Source organism: Stegodyphus dumicola, chromosome 6, assembly GCF_044657685.1.
Source record: "Stegodyphus dumicola isolate Sdum_Otavi_A_Nest chromosome 6, ASM4465768v1".
Taxonomy (NCBI): Eukaryota; Metazoa; Arthropoda; class Arachnida; order Araneae; family Eresidae; genus Stegodyphus; species Stegodyphus dumicola.
Genome location: NC_140773.1, coordinates 46,833,229 through 46,857,758, shown reverse-complemented (window position 1 = coordinate 46,857,758; position 24,530 = coordinate 46,833,229). Strand labels below are relative to the sequence as shown.

At 31.0% G+C, this 24,530-nt stretch overlaps 1 protein-coding gene across 2 annotated transcripts in view; it reads right to left on the bottom strand.

The window, feature by feature from the left end:
- LOC118193774 (small ribosomal subunit protein uS7) overlaps positions 1-20,757 on the bottom strand; it is a 28,631-nt gene extending 7,874 nt beyond the window's left edge. Inside the window, exons 1-3 of one of the 2 annotated variants that reach the window (XM_035364912.2) lie at positions 20,599-20,757; positions 12,370-12,487; positions 1,853-2,062 (exon numbers count right to left, since the gene is read on the bottom strand). In XM_035364912.2, coding sequence (XP_035220803.1) covers positions 1,853-2,062; positions 12,370-12,486 — 327 coding nt within the window. In that variant the 5' untranslated portion in view covers position 12,487; positions 20,599-20,757. Of the gene's footprint in view, positions 1-1,852; positions 2,063-12,369; positions 12,488-16,618; positions 16,643-20,598 lie in introns of those variants that run through there. The other variant, XM_035364913.2, reaches the window with a different exon arrangement.
- Between the last annotated feature and the right edge of the window lie 3,773 nt (positions 20,758-24,530).

Below are 24,530 nucleotides of genomic sequence, written 5' to 3'. Positions count from 1 at the left end.
AGCAAACAGTACAACTATGTTTAATTTATTTAAAATCAATTTATGTTTCATATTTTACATCAAGTCACACAGCTGCATTTTTATTTGCTTTCTCAGCAACTTTTAAAATAACTGCTAACTTAAGTTTGCTTTTCCTGTGGGAACTCTGCTGTGTTTACCTTTTTCTTTGCTAATACACGAAAATTATGTAGGATTAGCAAGACATTCTGATGCAGGCAATGACTTTCCAGACAACTGTTCAAAGATTAAGATTTGAACAAGGATTTTTATTTATTGCTTAAGCAGTGCTTTTTTTTTTTTTTTTTTGGTGGGAAGCTGCTTGAGACAGTATCTGAAACAGCTCATTAAATGTTACACAGCAAGATGTGGCAATGTTTTCCAATACCTATCATAAAGTATTCTCTTCTTTCTTCATTTGGGTCAATCTCCATAACAAAATCAGATAGTTCCTGTGCTATTTTCACAATTTGTGTATCTTCTTGTATGTTAAAGGCTCTTTATCATCTTGACCGTTGCTGCTTTTGACACTGGCTGGGTGTTATTAGATCATCCACTTCTTTGTCATCTCCAAATCATCATTCTCAACTTCTCCTTCCATATCCAAAAATTCTTTGGCACCAATTGTTTTTGTTATTAGTCCAAAGGGATTTGAATCCCGAAGGACTATTAGTTTCGTTTTGGCATTTTGCGTCGGACGGATAAATGTCGGTTCACTTTTCAAACTGTTGCCATAAAATGTTAAGAGTCCTGCATTATATTTGAAGAAATTAAATAACGAAAATCTGCGTAAATGTACGTATATTTCTCACATTGTCATAAAATAATGATACATAGAGTCATCGAATTTTGAATAACGTAATCCTCCAACGAATATGAGCATGTGGAAGACCAAATTTGAAATTTGAAATTTGTTTTATGATCGATTTCCTATTTTTTAAAATTTTGACGAATTTTTTATTAACAAACTCAAGGATTTCAAAGCGAGCAATGGCAACGTTGTACAGAAAAAACATTTTTATCTCCAGCGCGTGAGTCTCTGTATCGGAAATTCTAAAGATATGCTCGTTTTAAAACTATTTTGCGATATTGCTGTTGCACTGGATCTTATGGTTTAAGTGCGAGGAACATGATATTTAATAAAAAAAGGTAACACGCAAAATGTTAAAAAAACACCCCTTGGGACGTAATTTAAAACCTGAAACATTTCAGATTTTTTTTTTTTAAATAATTTCCTCGGGTTCATTTTCAAGTGACAAATGACTTCTAGTAAGCGATGATTGATGAATTCGCTTCTTCCAATGCAAGTTTAATCATTCCTATGCAGTGTATTATGTTGAATTTCTTCCAAAATGGCATTAGTGTATCGTGCTTTGTTTCACCTATTGCTTGCTTTATTTGCAGTGAGGCAAACATGCTTGACTTTAAAAGGGTTTTTATGAGTTCTTGATCCACTGCTTGGATTAAGAAATTGAAGGAATAAAACCTCTGCATTTGGATGCAATGTCATGAACGCTTCAGTACTGTGTCCTGGAGTATTATTGAAAATTAGAACTTAAAAGCTTAGGTTTTGCTTTTCTAATTTAACTTCTTTCAAACCAGTCATTAAAGAAGACTTGCAATGCAGCCAATGGCATGTAGTATAATGTGTGTAACTAAAATTATACTGAATAAATTAAACGCAAACAAGAAAATATGCATATGCAAAATTACTCCACAAATCCGCATTTAGCAATACTATACTGAAAAGAAAATTTCATTATTTATGCACACAAAACTGATTGGCACAAAAACGCTAATTCAAGTATAAATACATGCATCAAATAATATAATTAAGCTCCAAAAACAATTTTACCTCGTTGGTCATGAGATGAATAATTTCAAAAGCATGCTTCACTATTCTTACGGCCATCAATTTCTTTCCATTGTTACGACCATGCATCATCATGGAATTAGTCAAACGCTCTACAATTGGGCACTGAGCCTTCCTGAACCGTTTCGTGGCATATCTTCCTGCTGAATGAGGTAAATAGCGGGCATACTTTTCTTTCACAGCAATGTAATCCTTTAATTAAAAAATATTCAATAAACATTGGCATAAAAAAAGCAAACAAAAATGAAAATCTAATAAGTATAATTTATTTCATATCAGTATAATATTCTACACTATATAACAGGGTCAGCCAAAATCAGTAAGAGATTATTAGATTATTAGAGAGAGAGAGAGTATTAAGAATTTATGAGTATTCAAAATTTAAGTCAAATTTTCTAGGTAATCCAATTAGATACTGTTTTAATAATAGTAGAATAATTTTTGAATAGGAAGAAATATCAGAAGTATTTTAATAGGGTTCTTTATTTTTAGTTAATATGATTATAAACAGAAGTTAAATTCCTGTGACATAAGATACGTTAAATTCTCTATGATGTCTTATTTTTTTTTTTTTTTTTCTGAACACTCTTTTTATTCCAAATGAAAACAGAACACTTTCTTCCAATTACAGTTTTTTCTCACCAATTATTAACTGATTTGAATAGGAATTAATTAAAAATAAAAGACATGGCTATCTTTGTAGTAATGTAAAATACTTTACCTCATGCTAAAAATAATTTAAAAAAGTAAGCCTTGACTTTTTTTTTTTACAACTTACATACATGCCTTCAGACAGAATAAAGAAAATTAGAACAGCTTGATGCATGCATGGCAACTGCACTTAAAGAAGCAAAATTATTTTTAAACCAACTTTCCAACCTGCCAGGAATTTTGCATAAAAAGTAATAATTTACTCCCAAATACATAACATGAATGGCACTACATGAAAACATGACCATCATACACACTTTTTCCCCAAAGCAAGGTACAACTATACATAATAGAAACATACGATAAAAAATGAATCTACTAAAATTCTTTTAAACTGCCATTGCACTCAAGATAACGTTTTCTTGAAATTACTGGATGACTGCTGTCTTGTGCTACATTGTTTGTCAGAGCTATAGAAAATGTTATACTAAGTCACATTTTTAAGGTCAGGCACAGAGGCCAGATGGAAATACTTTCAAATAACTTAGTGTTTATACAGTCGAAAGTCTTTAATCCGGACTCGTCGGGACTTCGGCAATTCCAAATTATCGGTTTTTCCGGATTATAGATCATCAGTTTAAATCTGGTAAGATTGCATGCAGAAATTATAAAATTAAAAATATGAAACCATAATTTATGAAATAAAGAGCAATTATGATCTAAAGGGTATCAAAATTTACAAAAAAAAAAGCATAATATTTATTTGTTTACTTTATTAAACATTTCTTTCCACACGCACATGCGTAAAGCATACATTACGCATAGTTGAAATTAGAAAACTGCAACCAGAAAACTATTTGATGTATATTCGTGATATTTATAATGACGAGGAATTTGATTTAAATCATATCAAAGACGGAGTACATCGAGATGAAATACCACATTTAGTAAGGAATTAAAAGCCGAATAAAATAAAAACATCTGCCCTGAAAATAAGATAGTGCTGACAGATCAATTCCAGTTTATTGCGTGCCACACTGCATTATGCGTTTACGCAAGCGCAGAAAGTTTGCAGGTTTGATGTCCGGATTATAGATCATTCCGGATTAATGACTTTTGACTGTATTAGGTATGATATAGTGTACTGATATAATTTTATGTGCCAATATATTAACTAATAAATAAGAGTATTTTAACAGTTATATCTGTTAATGAAAAATGTAGGCATTTAACAGGGTTCATACACATTTCTGCAAGCGGAAATTAAGGACCATTAATGAAAAAAATTAAGGACCTATGAGCAAATGGGATCTGAATAAATTCAATTAAAAATATTATCTATGTCTGAACTTCACTTTTGGAATGCCATCCTAAAAATAAAATATAGATCCATAAATAAAATGCATTATTAAACATAGCTTAATTAACATTATTATTAATAAGTTTGAGAATAAAACTTTATGAAATTTATCAACTAGTATAAAATATTTTACACTTATAATTGGACATATTTGAAAGAAGATAAGTGACATTTTATTTGTTATTTTTTTATCATTATTATTATTTTATATTTACGTTAATTTTTTTTATTATTATTTTAATGTCTCATTTTGTCCCATACTCACTCAGTTTAGAGGTTTAGTAAACAGTAAACAGATTTTATGTCAAGTGGCATAGGTTAAAGTAAGATCATAATCAGCATGATTCATAACAAAAGACTGGCTGTTGTCACTGCTGCCTAGAGAGAGAGATCTGCTGATCAGAACAAACCTGAAAGGCCTGATGTAGGCACGGTTGGCAAGTTCTGAAAGTTAGCTGGGCTCTGTCTCATGCAGTAGTGTCGTAACTTCGTGTAGTTCCTGGGGTTGTGACTCAGATAATATACTTCAAGGTTCTAATAAGCCAATAAAGCATCAGAGATGATAAGTTATTTTTCATTATTTTAAGTCTCACTACATGCGAAGAATAGGTTTAACATAAATTTTTACATTTTTGTGTCTTATCTTGCGACCAAGGTAAGGATTAATGAAAGGCAATAACTCGCTTTAATAAGCAGAGATAATTTTTAAGGGTAAGCTGTTAGTTATAAGTAATTAAATTAGGTATTAGATAACCTTAGCCATTATGGATTTACATGGCTCCTATTAAATTCTATTTATTTTTTAACAATATTTGTTAAAAAAGCCCTATTAAAATCCAAATCTAATGAAATTTCACAGTTTAAAGTACCAGTAATTTATGACATTATCTTAAAATGATGTTACAATAATTACACATTAAATCCTACAAAACATTTGTTTTCTACAACACTCAACAAAATATTTATGTGTCTTCTTAATTTGAAGTCTTTCTAGACATTTTGGCTAATTTATATCGATTTCCTTCTCTTTAAGCATCTTTTCTAACAATTAGAAATTTGTCTCAATACGCAAAAGAATGTCCTTACTAGTTTCTGTGTGTTTTATCTCCCAACCTGTCAACTTCTCCACAATGTACTTATGAGAATTTATTTGATCTGGGAAAAAGTTAAATAGTCCCAAACCCCCTGACAGCTGTGAAGCAAATTATCGCTGTCTGAAAATCTGGCAAAAGTTTAAATAAGCTTCTTATTTAAAAAGAACTTGGAACATAGAGGCATGTTCTTCTGTAACAAAATCCAGATCACGGTGATGTAATTAAACAAGAGTCAAATTCAAACTAAAAGTATGGACTAGTGGTCAAAGACTATACAACTTAATTTCATTATAAGCTGGCTCAGATAGTCATAACAAACTCAAATGTCAGCAGTGGTATTGCAAAGACAAATAAATACAAATTATCAGAGCTGGCAGGGACTAAGTGGAGGCCAGAAACACTTGTCTTACATTCCAAAAACTGTCTAAGTGATTTGCATTCTGGTGAGGAAATAGAAATTAGAAATTATAGTAAAGGCTGAAATTGTAAACAACTGGGTAACTTACGTAATAATAACTGTACATATCTTTGAAGAATAATTTCCTCTCTTGATGTATTCATTTCCTTTCTTCCACACTTCCTTTTCATTTTAGAATTTTTGGATTTATTTAAAGATTTCTGTTATTCTAAATAAACTGAATGTACTTAGAATGTATAAAAAAAAGCTGCTAATTTTATTTCTTAAGTTATCAACATTCAGAAGAAATATGAAATATATATGATAAGGTCTGGGGTTACAGAACTGATGTGGCATAATTTTTAGAATTTAGTGACACACCGAGCAACAAAATATAGAAATGGCGAAACGTTTAGAATTTAGAACAGGCACTGGAAGCAGAATTTAGAAAGGCAACCAGGCAGCAAAATTTAAGATCCACAGAGACTGCATCAGGTGAGAAAATGCCTAGTGCCAGTCATGTGTATGATGCATTAAGACATATTAGATAAATCTTAAATTGTCAGTTTTCAATTTCTTTATTAGCAAAAAAAAAATCTTTCTATAATGCCTGTCCATATAATAAGATTAGAAGCATTTTTGATATTTTCCATGCTTGTGTTTAGTGAAAAGTACAGAAAATAAAAAAATGTTAAGAAAAAATTCTAGTATCAGAAATAAAACATTCAACTATACTGTTTTCATTGTTCTTCCAGATGTTCTCCAAAAAGTAAGAAATTACGTGTTAATACCATGGAGACATTTGTCACATTTTTCTGGAATCATGGATCTATAAATCTTGCCTTCATATCTTTCTAAACTTTCCAAGCAGCAATGCTTAAAATCCTAAAGAAAAATTACCCCTACCAATTCTGTAACAGCAAAGAGGCAGAAATATTTTGAAAAAAAAAAAAAAAAAAAAAAAAAAAAAAAAAAAAAATTTAATTGTGAAAAATTGTAAAATTAATTTTATAAAGAAAACCAGGGCTTAAATTCTAAAATTATGGCTGTGCGGGAGCCCTGTAGAACACCATTAGGAAAGAGAAACAAAAATAAATAAATGACTAACAAAATCATTAATAATTAAAAAATTAAATAATTATTAAAATAATTTACTAATTATTGATTAAAATAATTAAATAGTGTAAGTTATAATTTAACAAAATATGAAGAGATAAATTAAAATTTAATAAGCAATTTTTAATATAATTTTATTACTAAAAATAAATTTTCATGATGTAATTTACTGAAAATTTGTGAGTAGAATTATGATTTATCCGTAAAACTAAGAAGTACCAGAGAAGGGCTCTCTGGGCTTGGTCACAAATTAAGCTCTGGAGAAAACTGATGCATGTTCTGAGAATTCTGAGACAATTACATGGGAAAAACTCATACCATGAAAAAATTAAAAACACATTCTTAATTAATTACATAGCTATTTTGCTTTTGCTAAGCAATGTTTCATAAATGCTGTTTTACAGCATTATACCTTGCTTATTTTTCACATTCAAAAATATTGTATAAATGGCCAAAATGGAACTTTATAATATGACAACAAAAAATAAAAATGCTTTATTTTAATTTTATTTCTTAAATACAATTCCAAAATATTAGCATTATTTAAATGAAATTTATCAATGTTACAATGTTTTAAAAAAATCATCAAAAAATTCCCAGATCTTGGAAATAAAAATTTTCTATAGAAACTGATCTTAAAATCGTCAAAATGTTGATAATTAGCCAAATTTAGAGCCGTTTAATTAAAAGAATTCACAAACCGAAAAGTTGTTTAAGAGCTCTTCATTAGAAAAAAAATGAAATAATTTTGAAATGCTTACGTTTCACTTCATGCTCAGAAACTCGAGTATCCCACCATTTATATTAGAAATAGGAATAAATTATAACCCATGAACCCATTCAAAAGATAACCATATTTGTCAGAGAATTACCAAAAATATTCCTCCAAAATGTTAATTCACGTTCAAAATGGCAGTCGTAAAAACAGACAGAAATTTCAAATGATTAAAATTAAGAACCTTCTGTCAATTTTGGACGAAATTACGGACTTTTAAGGACCAAAAATCAATTCCAAAAAAACTTAAAGGACTCTTAAAGACCGTATGCACCCTGATTTAAGTATGTATGATGAGTGAACAGTGCCACCTAGAGCCACCAAATTTTGAATACATCCTCCATCTGACAATATACACCTTGAAGCTAATATTTTTAATTCCTTTTCATTTCTTTCAGATTTTGCATGAACTTAATGACTTTTTGATTTAAAAAACTTAGTGATTGAAAAGTCAGCAGCTGCAAAACTGCTCAAAATAAACACTTTCTATTTCTGGACATCAGACTGTTGCCATTTGGAAAAATTAAAATACCATTTGCTTTTAACCTGTGCATCGCCAGCAAATGCCATTCATTGGCGGGATGTGCCATATATGAATCACCATTTATTTCGCACTGTGGATACTAGATGACTTTTTTTAGATAGAACATTTAATAAGTATCTTTTACTGCCACTACATATAGCTGTTATGTCTGGTATGGTGAAATATATTCAAAGTAACTGTATTTAACAGAAGAAGAATATATGCAAGTGATAAATGAGTCATTTTCTCACACATTGCAGTGATGATATTTTTGCAAAACTGGAAAGTGATAGTTATAGCAATTCTAATAAGGACATATTTATTTATATTTACTCAAGTCTATTATATATGCTGGTTTTTTTATGAAAGAGACTTTTAATCATTTTAATTTTTATTGATGTGTTAGATTAAATATGTGATTGAATGTTTTTGCCATGTATATTTATTTGAGGGAGGTCAAAAAATACATTAAGCTAGAATTGGATTATTTTGTAAAATTTTTAAGCAAAATATAAAGTTTTAAGGGTACTTTTCCGTTTTGCCGGTGCAGGCGATAAAGTCGCCAATAATGGTACAACTAATGCCAAACGGAATATCCTCGCTGGTAACCTTTCACGCCTCATTTTCAAAACAAGTCGCAGGCATTTCTTATCAGATTTTTTTTTTTTTTTTTTTCAATACTGGCATAAAATTACATAGAATATTTACCAGATACTTCAATTTTATGACCTAAGACCATTCTCGGCAATTAAGTCAATTAGGAAGCAATCACACCGCTCACCGAAGACGAAAATATAGTAAAGGCAAAGTCAAGAGTTAAATTCAGCAATTCTAATGCACCAGTGAAGTAAAGCACTGCGGTTTTACATAATTTCTGAGTAAGCTATTCGTACGAATTGAAACAATTTTTGCATTTAAACTTGTATTCCAAGATTTGTAAACAAGATTTAACTTGAAATTAATGTAGATAAATACTGAGAGAATTAGATTTTGGTAGTATAGTTTACGTGAGATGAGATCTCTTGGGGTCACGTGATACGAACCAGTGAATCAGGATGTTGAACAATGAAAGCATAATAAATTCTTAAATTAATGTCTTTTTTACAAATTTATTGTTTTTATTTATTGGCTTTTTACAAAATTTTAAGCTCTATTAAAATATTTATGCCTTCAAAATAAAAAATTCTTAGAACTAACATTTGTTAACATTTTTTATTTGTATACTGTATGTTGTTGCCAATAACGTCTGCTTGGCGAGATTTGTGCCAGCGAAACGGAAAAGTACCGTTTTAAGATTAATTCTGGTCCACATTTCCACATTGTTTACATTTCTGCCAAATATACAAGAATACGTAATATAGCATTTTGTGCATGCTTTTCAGAGCTTAGAGATGTCTGGCAGGAAGTGTTTCGCGAGTGATATAACCTATATTCCTTATATTCCTGACGATATTTCCAACACTAATAGTAATTCTGACTCTGATTTCAAGTATATTGAAGATAGTTATAACAAAACTGATGAGAATTTCTCGGATTCCTCTGAAGATAGTTATAAATCTGAAAATTCAGTTTCTATTGAAAACGTTCAACAGTAGTGCAAAATTGATATGCAAAATATTACATTATGCAAATATGTTTATTAGTATATATGTTTTACCTTTGTATTTTATAAAATAATTCATAACTTAAGCAATATTAATTTTCAAAATTTTCCTTTTATATCATTATTCTTCAATTTCTGTATTCTGACAACCTTTTTCTATGATCTAATTCTATATTGAAAAAAACTCTTTTACAAAAATTTTTTGTATATTTTAACTCTAAAATACATGCAGATTTGAAATATGTAATAAAAAATTACACAATTTTTGAACCTATTTTGATAAAAAAAAAAAGTACGCAGCGAGAGGGTTAAACTTACTATTTACTAAACGGTAAAGGTTCTTCAAAAAGCTTCTACAATTCAAAACATTATGATTTCTTCAATCTTAGTTTCAAATAAAGAAATTGTTGCACTGTTTCCTGTCCATAATCTCAAACCAAATGATTTAAAAATTCAGAATTTACAGGTGTTAAAAAATTTTTTCCATGATTGTGGCTTCGAGGTTGTTTCCATAATTTTCGATAACTATGTTAATCATAAATGCTATGCAATGGTGATATAGTGTCTGCTATTGAAAATGAAATTTATTGGGGAAATTTTTTTTTTTTTTTTTTTTTTTTACTATTTGATTTAGTTTATTTACTGAAATGTATAAGGAATAAAAGGTTGAACCAAACTGAGACTAATTATGGGGTATCAGCAGCCCCTATACCGACGATGTTAAATTGGCCATTTTCGATGTACCTTTTCTCAAAATCTGCTGTAGATACAAGCTTGAAATTTTTTGTGTAATTAAAGTATACCTATCTGATTATACTGAAATGAGCTTTTAAAACATTTTGAATTTTAGAGTAATTTACAGAATATTTTGTTAGGCATTAGGCATAGTAAAATTTAGCACTTTCCTCACAGTTTTTTTTTTTTTTTTTTTTTTTTTTTTTAAGTTTATCACAAAAAGCTCATTTCACTAAATTTTAGAAAGCCTAATAAATAAGCCATCAAAATTTTAGATACCTGTGAGCAGTAGTTCCTGAGAAAAGGTACATCGAGTATAAAAAAAAAGCATTTTTATGTAAAAATCCTCATATATCAAAGCATTCCATGACAAATTAAAACTAGATTTTTTACAGTTCTAATTTTCATAGAGCTTAAAGAATGGGATTTTTAGAAAGACAAAAGTGTAGAGAATTTGAAAATGCAAAAATCCGAAATCACCATTTTTTGAAGATTTTTGGGTTCCAACACCCCTTAAAAAATGTTTTAATGATACAGATAATAAGCTGTATTATGCAAGTCTATTCCATTTAAAAAAATTATATACCATAGAGCAGCACCATTCTATATAAATAGCTCAAGCACTTTCGAAGAAAGTATTATATTCAACCTCTTTAGAAATGCAAAATGTTTTTACCGAAGTTAAACATTTTGATGTAAAGACTGCTGTACCACTGCAGGGTTTCTCTTAGTTCAATTAATCAATTATTGAAATTTTTATGATAATGATCATTTAAAAAAAGAAACAAAATCCCCAGAAATTGAAAAATCAATGCTTATTAATACATTAATTTAAAATTAGTAATCTGGAGTATCTTGTTAAAGACATTTTGGGGAGTATTTAAATTTATGAAACAAATGTTTAGTTATGAAAATGAGAATTTATTAATTGCTGTAAATGTTTACATTGAGCATCTTTCTATATGTGTCCTATGCATAACAAATGCAAAAAGAATCAATACGTCAAAATTTATGCGTAAATCGAGTAATGAAGAAATGGAATGCATTTATATCGCTATGTTCCCAGATTAATTTAAAAGTAACATATTTTTATCTTAAAATTATGATATTAACAATTAAATGCAAATACTGATAAATCTTACATCTAAGAGATGCATAACTCTCTCTTGAATGTCAATATTTTGACTTAACGTGACATATTAATATTTGCAGCTCTCGAATTTCTGGGTACGATTTTTTTAGATGAGACAGCTAAAACATAAGTTTCTTGTAGTGCTTGGAAATAAGTGAAAATATTTAGTTTTGAATGCTAGTCACACTATGGGTAAAAATTTGATACAATATTTATTTTAATTAGTTTCAAAATATTTGAGTTTGCAATGTTTAATGCTATTAAACTGCATATAATGGTGTGTAACCAAAAACATAGTATTGTAAAGCATGCTATTGATTAGCAAGCAAAAATTAATATTATTTGAGAACTCCCCTAAGATATAATCCTATTGTCTAAATATAAAAGATTAATAATCCATTCTTTAGGTATTTTTTAAATATTGCTTATAGGAAGATAAGAATATATTTGTTTCTCATTACTGCCCAGGAAAAGGAAAGCAGGCTGACGCAAGATCATTTTGGCTGACCGCCCTTGGCTGTGGCATCACCAAACGTTAGCTTCGGCCTTCTCCCATCAGGATGGCCTTGCTTTAAGGCTGTTGCCAAATGAGCTCATGACCATGTCCATAGATCACCATTTTGGTGTAAGGCAGGAAATTAAAGCAGATGCCTAAATTACAATTTAATTAATGCACACTGATGCCTGTGAAAGCTGTAGCTACAAAAGTTAACACGCACATAATGAACAGCTGAGGCTTGCTTTCCCAAACTGGAATGAAGCTGGCAACAGTTTCTAGCTGGAGTTTTGTTTCAAAACGAAACATTCTGTGAGCTCAAGCCCTCTCTTTCCTATGGAATTGAGAATAAAGGATGCACTACCACATAATTGTATTGAAGAATGCTAATTAAAACATTTCAAAAAGTCTGTTTATAGTCCAAAGTATAAATTGCAACCCTAAATTTGGAAGAACAAGTTTCAATAAGAAAGTGATGTCACTAGATTTGACGAGATTTTACAATTTTACAACACCGACCCATATTATGGAGTCGAGCCATGTTAAACTTCAGTAAAAAAAAAAAAAATAAGAAAAACTTCAGAAATTAAAGGATAAAAGGAAAAAAATATACTCACAGTTAAACTGATGTCACTGACTTGAACATCGCTTGAGCTCCATTTTCCAAATAATTTAATTTCAGGTAACTCCTGCACCATTGGCACAGGGCTAGCATCATCCCAAGCATCGGTCATGCTATAAAAATACAAATTAAAAAGAGATAAGCAGGAACTTAAGTGTAATGAATTTAAAAAAATTGTGTAACTGACATGATTAAAGATGAATTAAGAATGAAGGATTTAACTAAAATTTAAGCATGAAAAATGAACATAATTCGCATATCAGAATAATTATATGTGCAAACAAGTTACAAGCATGTTAATATTAGTGTTTTCAATAGTTTTAAGACTGCAACCCATGAAACCCCCCATCTAGTTTTAAGCAATGCTCTGATGGATAAATTATGTAACTAATTCAAAGAAATTTTAATAAATGATTTTTTTACGAACAAAAATTTTTACTTTGCATAAATTTTTCCCTCTCATTTCTAAACCACTAACAACTTGTCAGGCAAAGTCAAATAATTTATCCTTAATCGAAAATGATTTCTTTCGATAATTTAGTTAGTCCAGAATTGTTTGCAATCAATTTCTTTGGCATATTTCACTGGCTGCTACATAAGAAAATGTTATTATAATTATTATATTACTCCATTATCAAGCATAAAATTTCTTTGAATGTTTACCAGTTTCATACAAGTGCAAATGAGATAACATTACAAAGTTAAATATACACAAAAAATAAAATATACTTTATGTACCAAAATAAGAATTACACTTTCAAATCAAACTATACTTTTCAAAATTTCTTTTTAACACTGTCAGAATCATTCCATAAAAAAGTTACCACATAAAATTTTGAATAAATATCACAGTACAGTCAAAAGTCGTTAATCCGGACTCGTCGGGACTTCGACGATTCCAGATTATAGATTTTTCCGGATTATAGATCATCAGTTTAAATCTCGTAAGATGGCATGCAGAAATTCTAAAATTAAAAGTATGAAACCGTAATTTATGAAATAAAGAACAATTATGATCTAAAGGGTATCAAAATTTGCAAAAAAGAAAAAGCTTAATATTTATTTGTTTACTTTATTAAACATTTCTTTCAATATAAGTTGTTTAAGTTTTGCTTCGTTTCATGTGATAATACTTTCTCTTTAATTCTATTAAACAGACATAATTTCTTGTTCAGTTACAAAGTTCCGCTGTTCAAGTCCTATAATTGCTGTGTGGAGAATACTGACTAATTTGTCAATCGAAATTTTTTCGTTTTCAATAACCTCTGTCACTTTCTTCGCTATCGGAAGCGAACTATAATCACGAGGAGCTTGTTTTAAATCATATCAAAGACGGAGCACATCGATATGAAATACTACATTTGATAAGGAATTATAAGCCAAAATAAAATAAAAACATCTGCTCTGAAGATAAGGATAGTGCTGACAGATCAACTTCCGGTTGATCTTTACAATATGGTAACTGGTAGTTTGGCGACATTTTGGAGGCGATAAAGGTTACTACCTGGGACTTTGGTAATAATGTGAGCAGTACTCAGTTCCGATTACGCATTATTTTGCGTGAGGGAAATGAGAGATATCATGGGATATGTCATGCGATATTAATGGACGAATTACGGTTCTTTAATCGGGAAAAAATGTGGAAATTTTGTATTTAGCTTTATTCTGTGTTGTGTGAAACAGTGTTGTTTAATTTTTAGATCCCATGGCCCTAACTAAAGTGAATTTGAAATGGGTATTTAGGCATTGTGATAAAGAGAAGTTTGCTTTTTATTTAGCGGAGGTAGTATGGATGGAAAATTCGCAGAAAAAATCTTTCAATAATTTTATTGAATGAATTAGAAAAGTGTATCCGCCACGTAATCAAGATTCTGAAGAAGATTAGGTAAGTTAGTATTTTTAATTATTTGAGGATATTATTTTTATGCATTGTTCTAAATGTAAGGTGGAAAGGAATTTGGTATTATTGGGAAAATTGTTATTAGCAATGATTTAGTTTAAAGTAATTAGGATTGTAAGGTAATTTTTATTAATTTAATGTATGTGCTCATTTATATTTTAAGTAGTGTTTTTGAATTTAATTATATTTTAATGAAATGATAGTTATTTTGTGAATTTTATGTTTGTAGGAATTTGGTATACGTTTAAGTTGAAATAAACGTGCATGGAAATAATTTAAATATTTGATACTAAGTATTTGTAATGCTTGCGGTATGAATTCGTTGGTGACGTGTATAATGTAATAGATGATTTAGAGGTAAAAGTTTTTGGATATTTTATTTATTTTATATGTGGAAATGTTCATATTTGTAAAGGGTAAATACTTTTTCGCGATCAGGTAATTTCATATATGTTCTTTTTACCGGGTTTAAAGATTGAGAAAATTGTCATGTATTTTTGTGAAATTTTTCTAATTTATGAGAAGAAAGCAGTGTACATGGATATAGTGAAGAGTGTGCGCAATGCCATTTTTGTGCAATTCTGGGATGTTTTTTTAAGTAAAAATAAGTCGCCGTGTACATGGTTTATGTGTATGTGTTATTTTGAAAAACGTATAAGGAGTATGGTATTGTGCACTTTTTCCCAATTTTGCAGTGAATATTTGTCATGATTAAGCAGTTTTGTTTGATAAAATTTCTAGCATAAGTGTAATTAGGCTACTAGATTGTTGGAAGAACTGTTCAGTAGATAAAAAGAAAAATGTCTTTACTTCGTGAAGACAAAATGGCGGCGGGGAAAAAAAAATAGAGGGTTGCTGTAGGAGAGTTGGTTGCCAAATTTTCGCTAAAAAATTGCCAAGTTACCATAATGTAAAGATCAACCCAACTTCCAATTCATTACGCGCCCGCCGCGAGCAGCGTGAAATTGATAAACAGATTTCGGATTTCAAAACATACTTTCGCTTTAGATCCTTTACATATTCACAAATATATATAGGAAATTCTATTTGATATAATCGAAAGTTTAAACTTACTTTTATAAAATTACTCTTACAGTCTGCAAAAAATAATATCCAATTTGAAAATTAAGCAACAACGCAATCATCAACATTAACTGAAATAGATAATTATTTAGCTTATACGACCATTATACATAAAAGGCACACGCGAAAACGTATTCTGCACTTGCGCACACTCATATGTGCAGTCGTAAAAGGTCTTACGCGCACGCGTAAACGCCTATGCGCATGTGTCCACGAGGCGCATGCGCAGAAAGTTTTTTTGTTTTGAGGTCCAGATTATAGATAATTCCGAATTATGGGTGTCCGAATTAACGACTTTTGACTGTAGTAAGTACATGGATTTTTTTTCCCCCAGTTTTCAAAAAAGTGCTTACTACACTGCATATAATATAAATGCTTTAGAAGATATGAGTAGAAACAAATATAAGAATTTTCTATTTCAGTGTGAAAAAAGTTTGTTTCCACTGCAATTTCTGATGCAATATCTTATCTGTGCCAAACCAGCGGTTGAAACGATATGATATGAAAATTAACTTCATAAAATGTTTCAAGTAATTAGCATTAAATTATAAATAAAACTTCTTGAAACATTTGTATTTTACATAATAATTATAATAGTCCCATATGACAAATATTTATGACATTGATTCTAAAATGATATTAGTATAGTTATACATTAAAAGCTACAAAATGCTTGTTTTGTTGTTATTTATGTTACAAAGAGCAAAATGTTTATGCACGTTTTTAATTTGAAAATTTTCTAGATATTTTGATTAATTTACATCAGTTTCGTTCTCTTTCGCATCTTTTCTAAGTTTATTTGTGTCAAACAAATCAGTATTCTATCTAGTTTCTACTTCATCTTTTAACTTGTAAATGCTTCAACAATGTATCTTTGAATAACTTTCTCTTTAAATCAATTTCTTCAACGAGTCATTTTAGAATTGTCAGATTTAATTAACTGATTGCATTTAGAAATCTTTAACACTTCTATACATTCTAAGAAACTGCTAATTTTATTTCTTTAATAATATGAGTAAGTGGTCTTACTACTTTTCCTGCTCTACCAAACCAAGTTAATGGCACTATAGGTCTGCGATATCATCCCGGTTGTTGCGCTAGTAATCAGGCGGTTAAGCTGCCTTTCTACATTTTTTTTTTTTTTTTTTTTTTCTTGTTTGTGGACAGATCGTCCTTTACTAATTCAAAAAACAACACAATAGAAATGTTAGTACATTAAGCTATTTACAATATTTACAGAATATGGTGAATCTTGAATTACCATCTTGACTTAAGCCTGCTACATTAAGCTTCATTGTTCTGGATGTAGTTGTAACAATTATTGGATTTTTCTTTATGGTGCATCGATGATTAAATAGAAGGGACTACTGGAATAAAACGTTTTGGATTACTAAATCATGCCTGCAAGGAAATAAAAGGTAGGTTCTCATTTTGTATTTATTGTTAATTATTGGGCGTATTTCTATTGTATATTATTAAAAAAAATGGCACTATTAGAACTTGCAAAATGCATAAGAGTTCGAAAATCAACAATCCAGTTAATTAACCAAATTGATACTAAACTAAAGTCAGGTCCACCTGCGAGAACTCATGGAAGATCAGCACGCAACCACTCGAGAGATTGCTAAGGACGTTAGTGCCATGCCCATTAGCCGCGCTATGCATTGCACAAACTTGACACACAAGTTCAATCGCTGCCAATATATTTCTGTAAATAAAATGAACATCTAAAAAACATGTGAACAAATTATTCTTTTTTTTTCCTATAACATTTTACTCATCAACAAAATATTCGCTGGAAAATACTAAAGTCGCAAACAAGCCTTCCGGATTCAAAATACAGACAATCTGCCCCTACCCATTAGCAGAATCCCATAAAAGAGCACACTTTCCAGGGTGTTGCAAAATAGTCTTCAGCCTCAAGCATTAAAATTCCTACCTAAGAGACCAACAAGAAACTGTCCCGAGCCCCCTATTACAGTAAACTTAGCTTGGGACATAAAAAAGTTCAAAAAAAATTTGATTAAATCACTTTTAAGGTATCTTTGTAGGCTTGATACTGACTTAGGATGAAACAAGTGTCTGGCCTACTGCAGGAAGATTGTCAATCCTGTGCCATCTTTTCCCTACAACTCTTAATCAGAATCGATTCAATGGTAAACCTTCTCAGTTATTCCTTCTCTTAAATCTGGCAAGATATAAACTGTTTTTTACCATTTTAGAATATGAATCTCTTTAATTGTTAAAATCATTCCTTTTCTGAAGATGATTCATTCGTATGCAAGTTTATTTAATTCTAGCGTTTACACAGACACTTTAGAAATGGTTTAGGTTAATGTGTCACATATTTCTTGTGTTATGGCAAAAGTTCAATTGTGTGTAGAGCATGCAGTGAAAAATTAACATTTTTATGGCTACTGTATCATGGTAAAAGAAAGGGCCAAAAGCTAACCATTCCGGAAAAGTAGCAGTTGAAGCCATTCAAACATACAGTCATGCAGAATTACTTCTCTGGAATATCTAGCATACTGTGCTGCTCTATATAGACAGTGCCACATCAATAACAGCCAGTCACATGGCATGTCAGGAGTAGCAAAATTGGCTAGAAGGTTGACTCTGTAATTAATACAAGCACATGGAAGAACGCAAGGATTCTTTCAAACCCATATGAATTTTGAAGGAATAGCCAAAAAAATAACAATGAAGGAAAAGGAAATACATCAAGGAAATAATTATGCTAAATTCAAATAATGGCAAAATAGATTCAGTTTCAGTGTCAGTGATTCAGTTTAAGAAAAGTAATACAGCATCAGACCTTTTTCTGCTGTTCACCGTTCAACAATATGCAGACATCAGAAATAAAATCACTGCTGAAATGAAGAATCAGAAAAACTAAGCTGTAAAGTTATACTTATTACTATATTTATTACTGAATTATCTCCTTAAAATGCTTCAATATTCCCAAAATTTAGTTTCTGTGTGTCATACTATTTATTTCCAGATAGAACAGGCACGGCCAAACTGTGGCTCTCCAACACCTTAATAGTGGCTTGTGACTTTGCAGCTCTTTGGCACTTTAAATGAGACTTGCTTTCAATAAACATAAGCTTAATTTTCGACATATAATTGCATTTTGAAAGAAATAATACAATGATGTGTTTTTTATTAAATACTAAATTGGTTTCTGAAAGTATATTATGTGTGTAACAATTTAATTGATTTCAAGCTTTCTGCCGCAAGTTTATCGTCAGAATAACAAACAGAAAAGCAAATAATTCTTTTTCTGCTAATTACTTTCATTTAGAACAGATAAATGGCCATTGAAGTAACTAACACATAATATACTTACTTATATGAGGGAAATTTAAAATTAATGTTCTTGAATATTTTCCCCCCTCCCATTAACTTTTATTTCAGATAGTTCCTGCTTGCATTCTTTCTGTGTAAATACCATGCTTTATAACGACAATCATCCACTGGCTTGAAGATTTGCTATTCTTCCTAGGATACTAGTTTTACTCAGTCTTTGAATAGCTAAGATATTACTGAAAGAATCTCTTTCAAGAAGGGAAATTGCTGTCCATGTAAGAGCTCTTTTAATGTGGGAGAAAAATTGAAATCTGTGGATTTTATACTTAGTCCTTTTTCAAATGAGCTTTGAAGTCAATTTTCCATCCTTAAGCAGTTAGTTCATTTATATGAAATTTTCACATTTTTTTTGCAATCACTCACACTAAAATGCTGTAGTTACACTCTTTGCAACTGAAAAGATTCTTTTTTTTTCCCATTTCACATCTTTCACGACAACACTTTGATAATCCTATGCAAAATTCATCATTTATTCACCAGTGACAGACCATGGTGAAATTATGAGGGTCACAGGGGAAATTGATTTCACTGCATTAACGATTTCAGTTCTCGTCAAAATTAATTTCTATTTTGTCAATTGCCGCGATAAAAAGCTTTCACCTTTAACCTCAAACTTCTGTTTCAGTAATGTTCCATCAAGCAATGAATGACCAACTGGACACAAATTTCTTTTTCAAATACACAGCTATAACAACAAGGCTAGTACATTTCAAATAGGGGGAAAACCAATGGTTGCTTTATTGCTATTTTATTTTTGGCGTCTGTTAGCTGAAAGTAAAAGAGTTTATTGTTCGCCTTCAAGACACCCCTACAGAAAATGGGTCAAGGCTCGTCTCTGCGGCAACAGACTGCTGAAGTCTAACCGGTGAGAGATTTTCTTATGACAGACAGACTGTATACTGCATGTATACTGGATTACTTCCCAGAATACAATCTGCTCAGTTAACCTTAATGATCTAATTTGCAAGCAACCATACAACCATACTATTTAGGCTACCCGAGCTTACTCCTGCAAGTTATTACAAAAAATCTCAATGCCAGTTGTACTCATCTCTGACCACCAAATGATGGCGCGTTTTTAAGAATTGCACATACTCGGTATCCATGTACACATAGGCTATTTTCACTTGAAAAAACATCCCAGAATTTCACAAAAATAGTATCGCGCACTCTCTTGACTTTATCCATGTACACATCGACCGATTTTTCACTTGAGAACTTGAGAGTTAACTTGAGAATAATTATGAACAAGTATTAAGATCAAAGACATATTTTCTCTACTCCAGTTTTACCGACATTTATAAATCATCTACATTCGGATTACAAGCAAATCATAATAAGGACGGCGTATCACTACATAGAAGTAAGATTCTGAGTCTCTTACAACTCAAATGCATTAAATAAAAATTAGTCTGGAAAGGGGAGGGGACTTTCGAACTTCAGAATTCTAAACAACAAAATAAATATTACCTATGTTTCAATTACGTACCTGCACTCTTAATTATTCGACGAAGTTAAATCTCAGAAGTCACAATTCACTCTTTAACTATTCAAAGAAGAAACGTCGGACATACAAACGTTTCAAAGATCAGTGCAAAGATATTTACGGCAGTTTCTGAATTCTCTAAATGCATTACAGTAGCCCATAAACCAGATTCACTACATGTATCAATGCAGTTACAAAAAAAATAGCTTAATACTTATTATTATTATTAACAACACACTAAAGGTATTTAACAATAAACGTGTCAAAAAAAGACTACTAGTAGCTATGGCCACGTGTTACCAAAAACAGTTATATCAGTTAAAAAACATAACAATGCATACTTATTTTTTCTTTAAAAACCTCTAAACTTAAAAAACATAACTTACTTTTATACTTTCAGTTAGATAAATCCTTACGTACAAACTTAAATTTCGTTAACTTTACCTCAAACACCTCTCAAAATGCGGAAAATGGAGTCATAAGTAGAGTTGAGGTATATTCAGCTGCTGTAATATTTACGATAAATTAAAACAGCGGTGCGCTCTGAGTGAGACAAGACCTGTCAAAAGGTCTTGTTCAATGACAATAAGGTAGAAGTGCATTTAAATTTAGACACCAGATTAAAGGCGCCAACTAAAATATGAGTGCTATACGGGAATTTAAAGAAAACTGATGTAGTTAACGGTGCATAAATACTATACTAGGTTAATACACTTGGCAGCAAACTGGCTTTTAGACCTCATTTTGTCAAACTCAAAAATAAATTCATTACTGCCATAACTAGTTTAAGAATTATTTTCGGAATACATAGCAATTTTTCTCTGCACAATAAAATGATATTACTTAAGACAATCGGCTTTACGTTAAACCTTCCCCAAATGGAGACATGCTACAGAAAAAAAAAAAAAAAAAAAATTTCTATAAAATTCAAATTTTGCAAAATATCGCCTTTTGTTAATAATGCCTTACTTATTTTGTTAGTATAATTTAGCTACTTGTGTATGGCAACAGTAGGAGATATTCAAGTTTGAGAACGATGTAACAACGCGAGGAGCGTCCTTGTTTCTTTCGTGAAAATAAAGTTTGTTTTCGTTGAAACTGATTCTATAGTGTAAATAATCACCGCAGTTATAGTGTTTTAATGATAGAGGCTATCTTTAAATATATGATGCGAGTCTTTAATTAAAGGCTACTTCGTGCTGAAGTGTGATTTATGATTTTAAGTACTGAAAGCAGAAACAATCGGTGATACTTTTTTCTTGTAAGCTTTAACACCTTTAGAGAAATTGCAAATTTTCCTTGAATCAGAAAAGACACACTCAAAAGTGAAACCTAAAATTACTAAATGAACAACCTTGTATTTGGCGTATATGTAGACAAAAACTCAATTGATTTCGATGGCAAACAGGTATCACTTCATCAGAAGCAAAGAACTTTGCAACACTGGAAAGACTGAAAAGTTTTAATGGTCTGACACTTTTGTATTTACCAGAAATATGTCTTGCTTTTTCGAGCACTTCAGACAATCCCCGGATGGAGTTACCACACGTACCAAACCTCAGGGAACATTCCAGTTCGCAAGATATATAAAGACTTCGTAAAATAGAGACCCTAGTCTCAGTGGAAAGCAGCGGGTGGAACGTCCTATTTATACTAAGGCTTCTAAATAGGTCTAGAAAGCCTTAATTTATACCCTACTGCAGTAAAGCGAACTAGAACGTAACGCCATCTATTGGCAAAATTTAATTTTAAAAAGGGGATCCTTTTGCACATTGATGCAGAGGGACGCGTTGCCCTCGAAATCGATTGCGTTTTCGTCTTAACTCTGCGCCAAATGCAACGTTATTTATTTATTAATTTTAAATGCTTCTTGGTTTATAAGGACTAGCACATTATATACTGATTTAACAATTGAAACCATCATAAAATACAATTCTAAAACTGCTTACTTTTTACTACACTATTAAACATCATCAATGCACTATAATTTGACTTTCACCAACTACCACCTCTAAAACAGCACGCGAACCGTGGTAATGCTCTTCTTTTGAAACAATAGCATAATTTTAAGGCGGTATTTTTCAGTCTTTCACACCAAATAATAATAATAATAATAATAATAATAATAATAATAAAATGTTTTCCACTAACATTTCATTGCATTTGACTCTCGCTATCTGCAAAGGGAATAAATAGGACTACTTTCCGGAACTTCAAAATATTATATGTTCTTATAAAAAAATTAAGGTTGTTTAAACTGCAGACATTTTAGAATGAATGAGGGCTTGAAAAATTTAACTGTTTTAAAAGCAAATTTGTAAGGACTATTAAAATTTGCTGCTACAAAATTTGCCCAAAATGTTTGACACCCTCAGGGAGTGATTTTATCTGTTATAAGGCGGGCCGTTTACCTTAGATATCCCAACATTTTGATACAATTGACACCTTTTTTCTATTACGATGGAAAGCTCTCAATATATATGGTGTAAATCATTATTGCAGTGAGTGGCAACATTCATGTTTGCTGCACGATATGCATATTCGCTCTCCATAAATAATAAAGGATTAAACTTTTTGAGAGGCTAACATTTGACTGAAAAGGCTAAACATTTAACTTTTGAGAGACTGGGAAGTTTGGAAAGTTTTCACTTAAAAAGACGGGAAATCCAAACGCATTTCCATCTCCTTTTAGCTGCCATTATAAAGAGAAACTACTACTCTTCAGCAACTTTTCCTTTAGGTTGCATATGGAGACTAGGGAATAATGTAAAGGAATTTTTTTAATTTGTTCTCTTTTCTGCTGTTTCTTTTCCCTAAACTATGGAAACATATGAGCTAAATAATTGTCGTATGTTGGAATATTAACTTTTGACATTGCATCATAATGAAAATACGCCTTAGCAGCAAATGCACACCTATAAAAGGCACGCCTTAGCAGAAAATGCACGCTAGGATTCGTTAGAATTTGTTTGAATTTAAATGTTGATATTTTCTTTGCTCCACTATTTTGTCAGATTTAAATTCGGTCCTTATACCAATCATTGAGTTACTTAAAAGGAAACTTAGTGAATTAAATATCAAAAGATTTTTTGCTGAGACGGCCACATTTAAGGACAGTAAAGGCCCCGAAGATGATAAAAGACGCCGCGCCGAATATTAGCAAGAGGGTCAGAATGAAATTGATAATACTGTACTTTTTATTGAGGATCTCAAAAAGAAATCAAACTTAACACAAACAACAAAAGAAAACAGTTTGCATGAAAAAGTTGATAAAAATGTTCCTTCCACTTCTAAAGTTACTAGAAAGAAAAAACGCACACTAACTAACAGCGAAGGATTTATTCCCCCCTCGTAACTCAGTAAACGTCCATCGGACGAGAATCAAAATGAACCAACTCAGTCGAATAAATTTGCTAATCTTAGTGATGATGACCAAATGGACGAGGAAATTCCTGTGAATCAGAATTCTCAAATAAAAAGACAACACATACCGCCAATTGTTCTCGATGATTTCACCGGGTATTGGGATACATTTAAGGAAGAAATTGAAAGTAATGGTATCACTCATTATTTAAGAAACATGAAAGCTTAACTATCCGAGTCTATGATCCTGATCACTTAAGCTAGATTTATCACTAGCCTCCTACAAGAGCGTGGGATACAATATCACAGCTTTAAAGCTAATAATGGGAAACAACTAAAAGTGGTTATTAAAAAACTCCCTAAGAATTCTAATCCAGAAATAATTAAACAAGAAATTCAACAAAAAGGTATTCCTGTTCTTAAAGTTCGTCAGCTTACTACTGTTAAGAGATAAAAATATTCTTAAATTACCGTTTTTTCAAGTTCAATGCAAACGAGATATTGAAGGAAAAAAAGTTTATGACATAACGAAACTGAGAGGATTAGATGTCTTTATCACCCCATATAAATCCAGAAAAGGCCCCGTGCAATGCCACAAATATCAAAGATATGGGCATACACGGAAGCTATTTCATTATTCAGCGAGGTGCATGGAATGCGTTAAACCTCATGAAACTTATACCTGTACCCAAAAGAAAGAGGATAATAAACTTGCTTGCTGCGCCCTTTGTGGAGAAAATCACGTCTCTATTCATAAGGGTTGTGTTTTAAACACCCAAATAATATACAAAAAGCCATCGGTGCAGCGAAAGCCAAAAAAGAAGAAGCAAGCAATAAATTCCAACTTAAAGCCTCTGATTCCCCCCCCCGCTACCAAATAATACAAATAAATCAGCTTGGACAAAAAAAATAATCCAAATACTGAAAATGAAACTTTGATCTTTTCATGGATTAA